The 13,501-nt window shown below is 45.0% G+C and overlaps 1 protein-coding gene across 2 annotated transcripts in view; it reads right to left on the minus strand.

The window, feature by feature from the left end:
* Positions 1–3,487: 3,487 nt before the first annotated feature.
* The window catches only part of MFHAS1 (multifunctional ROCO family signaling regulator 1), a 110,046-nt gene continuing 100,032 nt past the window's right edge, over positions 3,488–13,501 (minus strand). The window contains exon 3 of one of the 2 annotated variants that reach the window (XM_034965633.4): positions 3,488–6,181. In XM_034965633.4, the coding sequence (XP_034821524.1) occupies positions 6,148–6,181 (34 nt within the window). In that variant the 3' untranslated portion in view covers positions 3,488–6,147. Of the gene's footprint in view, positions 6,182–10,443; positions 10,555–13,501 lie in introns of those variants that run through there. The other variant, XM_063606642.1, reaches the window with a different exon arrangement.

Consider the following 13,501-nt stretch of genomic DNA (forward strand, 5'->3'; position numbering starts at 1 on the left):
CATGTGTCAGGCACTCCGTATTCAAAGAGTGAAAGGAAAATAGAATCTCAGGATCCCAAACTCAGGATGGCAAAGGGAAGCTTCAGCATGGGAACTGAGTCACGCAAAAACTGCTGTTCCTTCTGTTCCCAGACAGCTGTAATTTCACAATCTCATGTCACAGCCTCATTTCTTCTACTCCCTCTTTAAACGTTAACTTTATCTTGTGTAAAATGTAGATTTACTGAGCTTATCTTGTGTAAAATGTAGATTTACTAAGCTGGAGACAATGAATAATTGTTTTTTTCCTCTACTCCCTCTTTTCACAGGTAAAATGTAAATTCACTGAAGCTGATCAGAGCCTCACAAGAAGGTAACCATCCGCCGCATTGCCTACCCTCCCTATTTTTCCCTCTTGCTTGCTCTTTCCCTTTTAAATAACAAAGTTCCCAAAACCCCTTTGGAAAAAGCACAGGTCACAGATGCTCCTGTGATCTGTGCTTTTTACTAGGCGCGTCCTTGACTTTGGCTAAATAAACCTCAAATAGATTGAAACCTGCCTCACTCACCTTTTGGTTTACAAAAGTTCAGTGAACCTGGAAATTCTTTCAAAAAACTCACAAAAAGGGGAAATTGCCTTAGGAGGGAACAACATATGTGATAAGTAATGCACTTCTAATTGTCACCACTGACAGGTACTTCTGCGTGGCCTGCTCAGCAAAGAACTCAGTTTCTTGATAAAGAAAAACAAGGCCCAAATTGATGTGTGCTAATTGCACGACCTTCACCAGGAGGAGGGAGGCAGTGGCACGGAGTGAGTGCCTGGGTTTGCTGTGTGTCCGGAAATGGTGAGTTCTTGGTCTCACTGACTTCAAGAATGAAGCCGCAGACTCTCGTGGTGAGTGTTACAGCTCTTAAGGTGGCGCGTCTGGAGTTTCTTTGTTCCTCCTGATGTTTGGATGTGTTGGCAGTTTCTTCCTTCTGGTGGGTTGGTGGTCTCGCTGGCTCAGGCAGCAGTGAAGATGCAGACCTTTGAGGTGAATGTTACAGCTCATAAAGGCAGTGTGGACCCAAAGAGTGAGCAGCAGCAGGATTTATTACAAACAGCGAAGGAACAACGCTTCCGCAACGTGGAAGGAGACCCGAGCAGGTTGCCACTGCTGGCTCAGGCGGCCCGCTTTTATTCTCTTATCCGGCCCCACCCACATCCTGCTGATTGGTAGAGCCAAGTGGTCTGTTTTGACAGGGCGCTTATTGGTGCGTTTACAATCCCTGAGCTAGACACAAAGGTTCTCCAAGTCCCCACCAGCATAGCTAGATACAGAGTGTCAATTGGTGCGTTCACAAACCCTGAGCTAGACACAGGGTGCTGACTGGTGTATTTACAATCCCTGAGCTAGACATAAAGGTTCTCCACGTCCCCACCAGACTCAGGAGCCCAGCTGGCTTCACCCAGTGGATCCCGCACCGGGGCTGCAGGTGGAGCTGCCTGCCAGTCCCGCGCCGTGCGCCCGCATTCCTCAGCCCTTGGGTTGTCGATGGGACTGGGCGCCGTGGAGCAGGGGGCGGCGCTCATCGGGGAGGCTTGGGCCGCACAGGAGCCCACGGAGGGGGTGGGAGGTTCAGGCATGGCGGGCTGCAGGTCCCAAGCCCTGCCCCGCGGGAAGGCAGCTAAGGCCCGGTGAGAAATCGAGCGCAGCGCCGGTGGGCTGGCACTGCTGGGGGACCCAGTACACCCTCCGCAGCCGCTGGCCCGGGTGCTAAGCCCCTCATTGCCCGGGGCCGGCAGGGCTGGCCGGCTGCTCCGAGTCCGGGGCCCGCCAAGCCCACGCCCACCCGGAACTCCAGCTGGCCCGCAAGCGCCGCGCGCAGCCCGGGTTCCCGCTCGCGCCGCGTGCAGCCCGGGTTCCCGCTCGCGCCTCTCCCTCCACACCTCCCTGCAAGCTGAGGGAGCCGGCTCCGGCCTTGGCCAGTCCAGGAAGGGGCTCCCACAGTGCAGCGGTGGGCTGAAGGGCTCCTCAAGTGCCGCCAAAGTGGGAGCCCAGGCAGAGGAGGCGCCGAGAGCGAGCGAGGGCTGTGAGGAGGGCCAGCACGCTGTCACCTCTCAGCGGGATGCAGCCGTAGGGCCAGCCACACCTCTCCCACGTGGGACGCACCTCTTGTGACACTTCTCTTTTGGAAATTCTAGTTGCCTCCTGGTTTCCTCTGTTCTGTTGGCAGAAGTGGCTTTGAATTCTGCGCACCCCACGGTTCTACCTGCCTTGTCAGGAGTCTTGCAGTGAGGCCCTCGTGGTCTGAAGCGATCCCTTCTTCCCTGTATTGCGCTGTCTTCAGGGCAGGGCTCCTCTTGTTACAGTAGGTAGTCAGGCACACATGAGCAGGGTGGAAAAACGCCCCCCAGCAACCATCAGGTGAGATGGTCAGGTGGTTGTTACACTGTCTCTCTAAAATAATAATTGGTCACAGCCGGTGCCAGGGAAAGGCCGGCTCTCAACAGACAGAAAACACCTGAAGCTGGTGATCAGCAGCTTTCGGATAAGAGCTCAGGATTTGGGTGAGTGGGCTCAAGCATGCGCATTAAGAGGCAAAAGGACGGCGCTTGACTGGTATAGACCTTCTAGGAACATTCAACCAGTAAGGGAAGAACACCTCAAGTGAGCATGCGCACAACTCCAGTAATACATTGCGCATGCGCCCCCTCCCAAGCGCTGGGAGGCCACTGCGTATGTGGACGGCCAACCCCAAGGAAGAGTCAGGGGAGACCTCGGAAAAATGCCCACGTATAAAACCCCAGGTCAAAGGTCAAACTGTGCACTTGATCTCTCAAGCCGCCTGCTTGGCCCTCTTCCAAGTGTACTTCCTTTCGTTCCTGTTCTAAAGCTTTTTAATAAACTTTCCCTCTTGCCCTAAAACTTGCCTCCGTCTCTCCTGCTGTCTTATGCCCCTCAGTTGAATTCTTTCTTCTGAGGAGGCAAGAATTGAGGTTGCTGCAGACCCGTTATGGATTCACCACGTTAACACCCTGGTTTTGGTCCTTCCTTATCTTCTCTTTGCCTTTATTTAAACAATATGGAGGACTAAATCCTCTGATGGGTACCTGAGGGGCCTGCTCTTCCAGTTTGCAACTAGGGCACCCTGAGGCAGTATGTAGCAGGACTTCTGCTAAGAGCCTTTGAAAGAAAGATCAGGGGAACTTCCAAAGCTACCATAAATTCAACAGCTGTGACTTAGGAATATAGTGGATCATTGAAAAAAAAAAAAAAGATTCTGATTTAAGAGAGCTGATCTTCAAGAGTTATATCCTCAGCCTGAAAACAGAGGCAGTTTTAAAACAGGGATTCTTTAGTTTTCTCTTCGGAGACCAAACAGATGAGAGCTACCACCACCAACAGCTCCAACAGTACCACTAAGGACTAAAACTATAAAACAGTCATTCCTTAACTGATAGAATTAAAAGTAAAAACAAATGAACAAAATCTGAAATAATTAAGTTCTGGGAATACAACTGTTTAACCATTTCTTTGTATTTTTATTGATTTTTCTTTTTTAATTTCTGCCCAGTTACAACAACGAAATGGGAAACCACAATTAAAATTCACAAACCATGGCATGAAAAACAACACGCACCCCATCAGGAATTACACCAAACCCCTTTTCCTTTTTATTCATTCAAAAGAGAGTCCAATACACAAGTGTCAAATATGAGCACTGTCATTTTTTTTTTCTTAGAAGGGGGAAAAACATTTATTTTGGCAGTGCTTTGACAATTCCAGGAAGTGGTTTTGATACCACAAGTTGCAGGAATAGAAACCCTAACAAACTTGGAGGGCATTTGTTTGAGAGGCAAGGGACGCCTTGCTTAGAAAACATTCCTCTTGTGCTTAGTGAATCGCCTATCGCCTCGGTGGGCTGCTGTGTCTTTCCAGGTGCTGAAAGAGAAAACGGAATTTCTTGCATAGACAGCTGAAGAGTCCTGTAGAGCAGAGTGATTTTTGTATCTCCAACCCTCCTCCCACCTTGAAACAAATTCTCAAGCTTCTCTGGAGCATCTTTTGGTCACATGACCCTCTATCATGGTAACCCTTTTGCTAAGACACATGTGACACCAAGGTTTCCTCTGACACTGCTTCTCTAGGGTTCAGATGACAGCACAAAACATCACTGGTCAAAAATATTAGATATTAAGAATGTGGGCGTTTATGTTCATAACAGCAAATACTTTGTAGGGTGTGTCACCCAAAGGAGCATTTTTGTCATTTAATATGGTCCCCGGGGAGTTAGCCCAAAATCATACAAATAAGCCTTTTTCTAAAGACGGGTCAAAGTTGGTTAACAGTTGAGGAACCGTCTCATGCCAATTAAAAAATTCTTACTTCCCAACTATTCAATGGTCCAAAAAGCAATTAAATGTGACCATTCAGTTTTACACACATGCACACACACACACACGGAGACGCGCACACACACACGAGAACTGTGACAAAAGGATTCACCAGATTAATCTTGTGACTGTGTTCTAAAAGAAAATGAAATCTCAAACTTGACGTGTCCTATTCAAGTACTAAAAAAATGCAAACATCGTCTGATCCCATTCGATTTTTATCATCATAAGAAATCATTCTCTGAACTGCAGGTTCTGGAGTCAGTGAAATTAATGCCTGGGGCACAAAATATTCTACAAAAATCGGTTTGTGATTTCTAGCAGGGCAGTCGCTTGCTCCTTATTTCTTTTAAAAAACATGTTGAGACTTTGTATACTGTAGCCTTCCAAGAGTCAATACTTTACAAAAGAAGTAAAAGAGTAGCGAGTACCAGCAACTCACTCTTCTTGTCTGACGCTGGCGAGAAGCAGTCAGTTTTATACATTTTCGATCAACCCACGGAGGAGGTAAATGTAAACAGAGTTTTTTACACTCTCCGAAAAACATGTTACTACTGTAGCATATGCTGTTTGGCCCAACTAAAAGTAGAATGGAGAGCAATTTGTTTGGTTGGCTTTTTAAGTTTTACCTTGTGAAGATTTTAAAACAAGGATTTTACTAGTTCTTGGCAGGAGACCGTCCAATCAGAGGCTCTGTATTTATAAATAACCCGTGTGGGATTATGCTCTCCAATGAATGTAACTGGAGCCTAAATTCACAACCTTAAGATCTCACAGCCAGATGTGGAAGGTCTACAAAGAGCTCTGCTAATAAGTAATATGTTTGCAAAGTGCTCCGCTAAGTAAGGTACTTATTAAGCAGAGCACTTTGTAAGATTCAGAACTGACTCCTGATTATCTTAAGCCATTAAAAGACTCAAGTTTTGCATGGACTTTTTGTCCTCTTTGGCCCTTGAGTGTGCCCCATCTCTGCCCAGCACTAATAACACGTTGGAAGAGCAAAGGATTTCCCACCAGCGTGCCAGATGATTTATATAGGCAGGGACCTTTATTGAAAAGAAGGGAAGGGACACTGTCTTAAATGCACATTTAAGGTTCTTTCTGATTATTGGCAATCTCTATGAACCAACACTTAATCCATGGGCTAACAGAGAGATTTTTTTTTTAATGTGAAGAGGATTAAAGAATAAAGAAAAAACAAAAAAGTCTTATACTAAAATAAGAAATCAGCCCCATCTTGGCACAGTTCTCATGCAGAATATTGCACCCAGTGTGAACTAACGCTAGAAGCTTCAAACTGTATAAATTTAAATGTATTTGCATATTATAAAAATAAAGATAAACATATACATATTTTACACTAGTTATGGAACAGCAATGAACGTCAGTCGATCCCTCTTTCACATTTAACAGAACTGAAATCTGAGTGCTCTAAATACTGCCACCTGTACTGTAACTATGGCTTATATGTGCACGGAAAACAAAATCCCTGAGAAGCCATTCGACTTTTTTTTTTTTTTCTTTTCTTCAAGTAGCGCGCTCCTTGGAGGATCACAGTTCTGAGGTTCAGGTTGTAAAACATTTGCTCCATGTTCTCGTCCATGCTTCCCCCCACCACCCCCTCCCCACCTCTTCCCCAGTCTTCCAAAAAGCACCCTGCAAGCACGCGTTGTCACTCAAGTTCACAGAACACGCTGGGGTGAGTGCAGAGGGTCTGCCAGGTGCAAAAGATGGTCCAGGTGTTCAGATACTCTCTTTTCTCCATGGAAATTCCACAGCCACAAACGTCACTGGTTTCTGTGCTTTTCACCAACATTCTTCCTGTATGGGTGGACAAGAAGAAAGCACAGAGATGACAAAAAGGTACTGGACAATGCTACCCTCAATAAGAAAAGGAAGTGATGATAGAAATCTATTTTCTGCACATATTTTCATTTCTACTTCCAGGACTCATTATAAACATGTAAATGTCAGGCAACTAATGTCCCCACAAAGGAAAGAGTCATTTTAGCAGTCTATTTGCCAAACATTTCTGTTGGTGTGTTAAGCTCAGTTCAGCTATAAAGAGGGAACTGTACTAACTGGCTGTCATCACTTATTCCACTGTAATTTTATAGCTTAACTAGACCTCTAACTAACAACCCAAAACTCTAAACACGGAACTGTTTCTTTTCAATAAACACACACGGTCACACGCAGACACACACCAAATAATCCTCTAGAAGAAGGAATATATACTAAAAAGTGAGATGTCTGTCCGCCTAAAATGCATGATTTTACTTAAAATGTTATAAGTTAAGTTGTCCATGAAAATCTGGAGTCTGATCAATATAGAATGAATAAACTACTGCAGCCTCAGCAAATAAAGCGGGATTCAGTTCCGATAAAATGGTTAGAGGAAAAAATATCAAGTGTTTTTCTCATTTTTGCTTCCCTACAATGACATGTGATGGGATGTTTTTGAAAGTGTTTTTTTTTTTTTTTAGCAACTTTTAATAAAATATACAAAGACATTGAAAGGAAAGGAAAAAGGAGTTACGATTCGTTTCCTCCAATCCCCCATCTCTCATTAGGAGAGACACTGATTTCATGGACACTGATAATTCAGCATCTGCCTAAACACTTCTCCAGTCCATACAAGATTCAGTCATGGGCTCATTCAAGCATGATAATAACGACATCACCAAAACAAAGCAAAGCAAAGCAAAACAAAACAAAACAAACCAAAAAAACCAAAAACCTCTCATTTACTAACTACATGCCAGGAATTAGGTTGTTCACTCTAGTGCATTATTTATCTTCAACTCCTAATAATCCCACCATGTAAGTTCCATCTTACTCAGTATTTTTTTTTTTTTTTTTGAGACAGAGTCTCGCTCTGTTGCCCAGGCTGGAGTGCAGTGGCGCAATCTCGGCTCACTGCAAGCTCCGCCTCCTGGGTTCACGCCATTCTCCTGCCTCAGCCTCCCGAGTAGCTAGGACTACATGTGCCCGCCACCACACCCGGCTAATTTTTTGCATTTTTAGTAGAGACGGGGTTTCACCATGTTAGCCAGGATGATCTTGATCTCCTGACCTCATGATCCGCCCACCTTGGCCTCCCAAAGTACTGGGATTACAGGTGTGAGCCACTGCGCCCGGCCTCAGCATCTTACTAAGAAGGGAACTAAGGTTCCAAAAGATGAAATAACTTCCCCAAGGGTGCATACTAGCGAGTGACAGAGCCAGGCCTTTCACTAGGGTGATCTGACTCCAAAGCTCAAAGAGAAGTTGGATATTTGGAGCCCTAGGAAAGAGTTTCACATTTCTAAGGCACTCTGCCACGAGAATTTTTTGAATGCCTATTAATATAGTAAACTCCCAGAAGAGAGGGTTTTGAAAACTGCCTCAAATTCAACTAATAATATAATCAATCTAACTGTAAGGAGGATGCTAGTGTAAAAACACACATCTCAACCTAGCAGCTAACTTTGGTGGTGTGAGTTTTGGGTTCATGTGGGAGATGTGTTACATAAACATTTTCCCACTGAATCTGACAGACCTTCAGAAATGCAGACAGTCTGCTCCCCGGGCTACACGTAAGACTGAGAAACGCAAGAATACCTAATCAAGGACACCTAGAGGGAAAATCCCACCGTTCAACCAGCTTGAAAATTGTTTCACATCTATATGCCTTTTTCCACATTTGGGATCTTAGAGAAAACAACCATCAAAATCACCAACCTTCTCTGTTTCTCCCCACCTCTCTAGCTCCATAAACTTGTCCTCCTTCTTCAAGATCCATCTCAAATACGACTTCCTCGAACTTTTCCTGATTCTTCCTGGTAGAGTTCTTTCTTCCCTGTGCTTACAAGACTCTGTTCATACACCTATCACGGCAGGTACCATGTTTCAATTATAATTAGACTCTGATAAGTTTGCCTGGTTATGGCTTTGATTCCTATCTTCTCCAAAGAGGCTATTAGGTTCTGGAGGGCAGGATTTGATTTAGTTCTTTATCTATCCTCAACACCCGGCCCAATGCCTACTAGAGGATAATTACTCAACAAAGATCTGTTGAATGAATGATGGGTCAGATGTGATGAAAAAGCCACAGGTAAAAAGTAGCCAAGATACTATGAGATCATTACCAAATGAGGTATATAAAAAGTATTGAGGAGAGCCAGGTGCGGCAGCTCATGCCTGTAATCCCACTGCTTTGGAAGGCTGAGGCAGGCAGATCACCTGAGGTCAGGAGTTTGAGACCAGCCTGGCCAACATGGCAAAACCCTGTCTCTACTAAAAATGCAAAAATTAGCCAGGCGTGGTGGTGCACGCCTGCAGTCCCACCTACTTGGGGGGCTGAGGCAGGATAATTGCTTGAACCCGGGAGGCGGAGGGTGCAGTGAACCAAGATTGTGCCAATACACTCCAGCCTGGGTGACAGACCAAGACTCTGTCTCAAACAAAGAAACAAAAAGTATTGAGGAGACATGAAGAACAGAGTGACTGGTTACAGTTAGGATGGTTAGGGGAGGCTCCCCAGAGGAGCTGACATATGACCTTGGCCTCAGCGACCAATGGGCCTTCACTGGGTAGGAGAGAAGGGCAGCAGCCAGCCAGCGGACTGAGACGCAGCCACGGCCCACCACGGTTGACCTCCCATGGTAAGGGAGTATCTGTGTGTTGGCAGAGTGGCTGGGTCTGATTGTGCAGGGCCTTGTGAGCCACGGCTAGGAGTTTGAACTTGAGCCTGTGATCACCAGGAAGCCAAGGCTTTTCAACAGGGAGAGATGTGATGGGGTCTGATGTTAAAAGACAATTATTGTCGGTTTGAAGGACAAAAAGATAAGAGAGCAGGCAGCCAGCTGAGACTCACTCACAGGAACCTTGGCAGAGATGGGGGAAGTGGTGGCTGGGGGGGTTGGGCCCTAGAGGGAAGCCCGAGGCTGAAGCTGAAGATGTGGGTCAAATTCATTCACGTCAGGACACAGATGAGATGGGATAAAAGGTGTTGGAGAATTACTACATATAGGGAAGAAAGCAGAGGAAGGCATTGAGGCTCACGGACTCCTAGCTTGGAGCCGATGGTACAAAGCTACGCTGTTACCCAAGACAGGTCACAGACTGAGGAAGAACTTTGCAGGAGGAAGGCAATAAATTCAGCTGTACACCTGTGAAGCCTACAGACATCCAGGGATGATGCCAGGTGAGACACTGGAAACAGAGGTCTGGGGCTGAAGGGAGGGTCCAGCCTGGGGGGCACCCAGCCCCCGAGTCCTCCCAGGTTAGGGAATTGAAGTCTGCCCTTCCAGGATGCAACAAAGAAATTATGACTCAAGGTACTGAAACGCTTAGGCTGAAACTGAAGCCATGGCATGTTGTATTAACCATGTCTTTTATTTTCTGTATTCTGGTGCTTTCCTACTCCGGACCTTGCAAACTCTGGAGGGACTGCCCCTCCTAGGATTAGCCAATTCCTAGAGATGGTAAAACAATTTGCCCGGAGTATACTCTTCAAATACAAACCAACTAATCCTGAACCCACACCTGGAACACCTCCTTTACTGGCTCTCACACTCCAGGCCACCATCCACCTGCCCTAATCACCCCTGAGCCAGGTGCCAGACGACTAAGGCAACCCCTCTGCCCCAGGGCCACTGAGATTATTCAAATAAGCCTGTCCTAGACCTGCCTACCCGGCCTTGCCCGTTCCTCCCCTCTCCCCTCCTGCCCCCAATCCCTCCCTTTCCCTACTTGTGACCATCCCGGTACTTTCCTGTGTAGTTCCTGAAGGTGTGGACCCACTTGATGTTTTATTTCTGCATAATATTAACATTTTTTAAAAATGACTTCCTTTTTTGAACAAGGATCTAAGATCACTGTCTATGCAATATCATAGTAAATTAAGCAAAAGAATCAAGCAGTTCCCTTCTTCCTAATTCCCATATGCAACTTGATTCTAGAGATGTATAAGGTTTGTCTAGGATTCCTGTTCTCCAAAATCTCTTCATCCCAACACCCCCATATCCCCCCTAATCTCTCTGAGTCCTCAAGAGGGCCTTACCTATTTAAGAAATTCTCTCTGTTTCACGGAGACTTACCCTTAAAAATTGGTGCTCCTAAAGTCACAGTTTGGGTACAGTAAAAATGATGGCATAAGGAAAAGAAGCACTATCTTTTCCACTTAATTTTCCAAGAAAGTATGAAGATACCTAAGCAGAGAGGGAAAAATTCCAGTATCAATGTGGCTGACGGGAGACTAAATAATTAAAGAAACACAATTCCTCCTAGCTTGTTAAAACAGCAAGGCAAAGAGCTGCCTCACTCCTTGCATAGAACAAAACAAGTCAATGCAAATCAATGTGAAACACCCCACAGGCAACCTCCACATGTGGCCTTTTCTTATAAAATACCATCCCATCCTCACCCTCTACATTTTAAAATTCTGTGGTCAGTGAAAAATTCTCCATTGTGATGAAGCCTAATTCATATCACGCCACTGCTTTTTAAAAATATTTTATCAAGTTCATGCTAATTTGTGTGCTGTTAGGCATACATGGCCTGTTTATTTGGTGATATAAAGGCTACAGACTTCATCCTGCTTTTTATGAAAGGCTACTGCAACTGGTCTTAAATGTCTTTATGTCAAAACGATGTTACTGCCAAAATTCCTGTGCAAAGTAACCACAGTACTTCTGAGAATACTTACAAACAGCAAGTAACTGGAATTTAGTGGGGATCTTGCTTGAATGGGAACTCTACAGTATAGGGGCAATAATCCAAGATTTTAAAAGGGTATTTCGAAATGCAATAACTCAGCCTTCCCCTCTATTATTATTAGTACTTCCTAAAAAAGGAGAAAGCTTAGCTCAACCATTTTCAAACCACCACCCCACCCGTTTTTTTTTTTTTTTTTTTTTTTTTTTTTTGCTAATTCTGTTAACACATGATCAGCCAAAATCAGAATGAACTAACTTCTTCAGTCTCAGAACTCCCACCATTCCCCACATATCGGAGCAAAGACAGATACGGTATCGCTGCAGGAGAAACGTCAACCGTCAGGAAATAAGAGTGACACATGCCCATTTCCTGTATATTCAAGGGTCAGTCCATTAAGAAACCACATGTTAGAATGTGGGTCGCATTCCAGTAATGCCTCAAGGTAAAACATTTTCATATGATGACCTGTTGAATTTGCTTGGTCTTTGACACAAAAATCAGTAGATAAACTGGGTTATCTGGCAGGTTATCAAAGTCTTCAGTTTGGTGGAGGACGGATTTGCTCTAAAGCTCTTTGGAAGGAGAAAGAGAAGCATTCTGCAGGAACCCTAGAAATGAAACGCAACCAGCAAGCTGCCATTTGTCCAGAGAAGCTCACACTCCCTGGGAATTGGAATATTGGGTCTCAACCTGAAGAGTAGCTGGACAGAGACAGGAATTCACAAATAAAAGCTTTAAAAGATAATGCGATCTACTTGCTTCCTACCTTGCCCACGGGAAGTATATGTTTGCCCTATCTTTTGACTCCTAATGTCAAGGCTCAGTACCCCTGAAATATCTAGGGCCTAATTAGGCTGCCATGAAGAAGTTCTAAAGGAGGAGCCCTCCAAGCAGCTCCCGCTCCTCTCCACCATCCAGGAAATAGGGGGCTGGCAGTGGCAGGAGCAAGACAAGCCACTGCCTTTATACTGAACTGTGCCAAGGATAACGTGTTTATGAGAACCTCTTTAAAACTCAGAAATCGGCCAGGCGCAGTGGCTCACGCCTGTAATCCCAGCACTTTGGGAGGCCGAGGCAGGCGGATCACGGTCAGGAGATCGAGACCATCCTGGCTAACACAGTGAAACCCTATCTCTACCAAAAATACAAAAATTAGCCAGGCATGGTGGCATGTACCTGTAGTCCCAGCTACTCGGCAGGGAGAACAGGAGAATCATTTGAACCCAGGGGGCAGAGGTTGCAGTGAGCCGAGATCATGCCACTGTACTCCAGCCTGGGTGAAGGAGTGAGACTCTGTCCCAAAACAAAACCAAACAAAACAAAAAACAAAAAGCTCAGAAATCTGCTTCATACTAACACACCAGCCAGCAAAACCATTCCTGAAAGTGACACTAAAAATATTTATTGGCCGGGCGCGTGGCTCACACCTGTAATCCTAGCACTTTGGGAGGCCAAGGCGGGCGGATTATCTGAGGTCGGGAGTTCAAGACCAGCCTGGTCAACATGGTGAAATTCCTTCTCTACTAATACAAAAAATAAAAAATTAGCCAGGTGCAGTGGCGTGTGCCTATAATCCCAGCTACTCTGGAGGCTGAGGCAGAAGAATTGCTTGAACCCAGGAGGCGGAGGCTGTGGTGAGCCAAGATCACGCCACTGCACTCCAGCCTGGGCTACAGAGTGAGACTTCATCTCAAAAAAAAAAAACCAAAAAAACAAACAAAAAAAACTTACTGACTGCATGAACTAGGTGTTGGATAAGACACAAGTTAACTGCAAATAGGCAGGAGATTTCTTTTTGGGGTGAAGGAACGTTCTAAAATTAGATTGTGGTGATGGTTGTATAAATACAACTCTGTAAATACGTTAGTAATCATTGCACAGGTGAATTTTCTGGTATGGAAATTATACATCAATAAAGCTTTTAAAAATGTATCTGTCACAATCTGTATCCTTGAGGAGGCCAGAATTTTTCAGAGCAACCCAGGCAAATTTGCTACTAGGTGAATGTTCACCTCATCTTAAATGCAGATATCCTTGAAAATCATCTCAAGATATTCAAAGCATGGAAATGACTCACATTTCTATCTGATAATCAGCAAGGGGGAGAAGAAGCCACTCAGCTCCTGTTTCTCCCTGGAGGGTGAGGTGCAGAAGGGGAGGCATTTCATCCAGTTCCTGAAACCTCTTCCCAATGAAACGATGGTGGAGACCTCAACCACCAATCCACTGAGACAAGTTATAAGAGTAAATCATGTTGTTAAAACAAAAAAAAATCACTACCTACTTCTTATTCTCTGTCTCTCCCCATGGGGAAATAAAATGTCTACAAATTGTTTAGAAAAGCTTGGAATTCATTTAAAAAAGGCCAATCAGGTAACAGTCATCTACAGTTTCTTCTTTATAAAGAAAGCATTGCAGCACCATTAGTCAAAGACAGGC

Source organism: Pan paniscus, chromosome 7 (assembly GCF_029289425.2).
Source record: "Pan paniscus chromosome 7, NHGRI_mPanPan1-v2.0_pri, whole genome shotgun sequence".
NCBI lineage: Eukaryota > Metazoa > Chordata > Mammalia > Primates > Hominidae > Pan > Pan paniscus.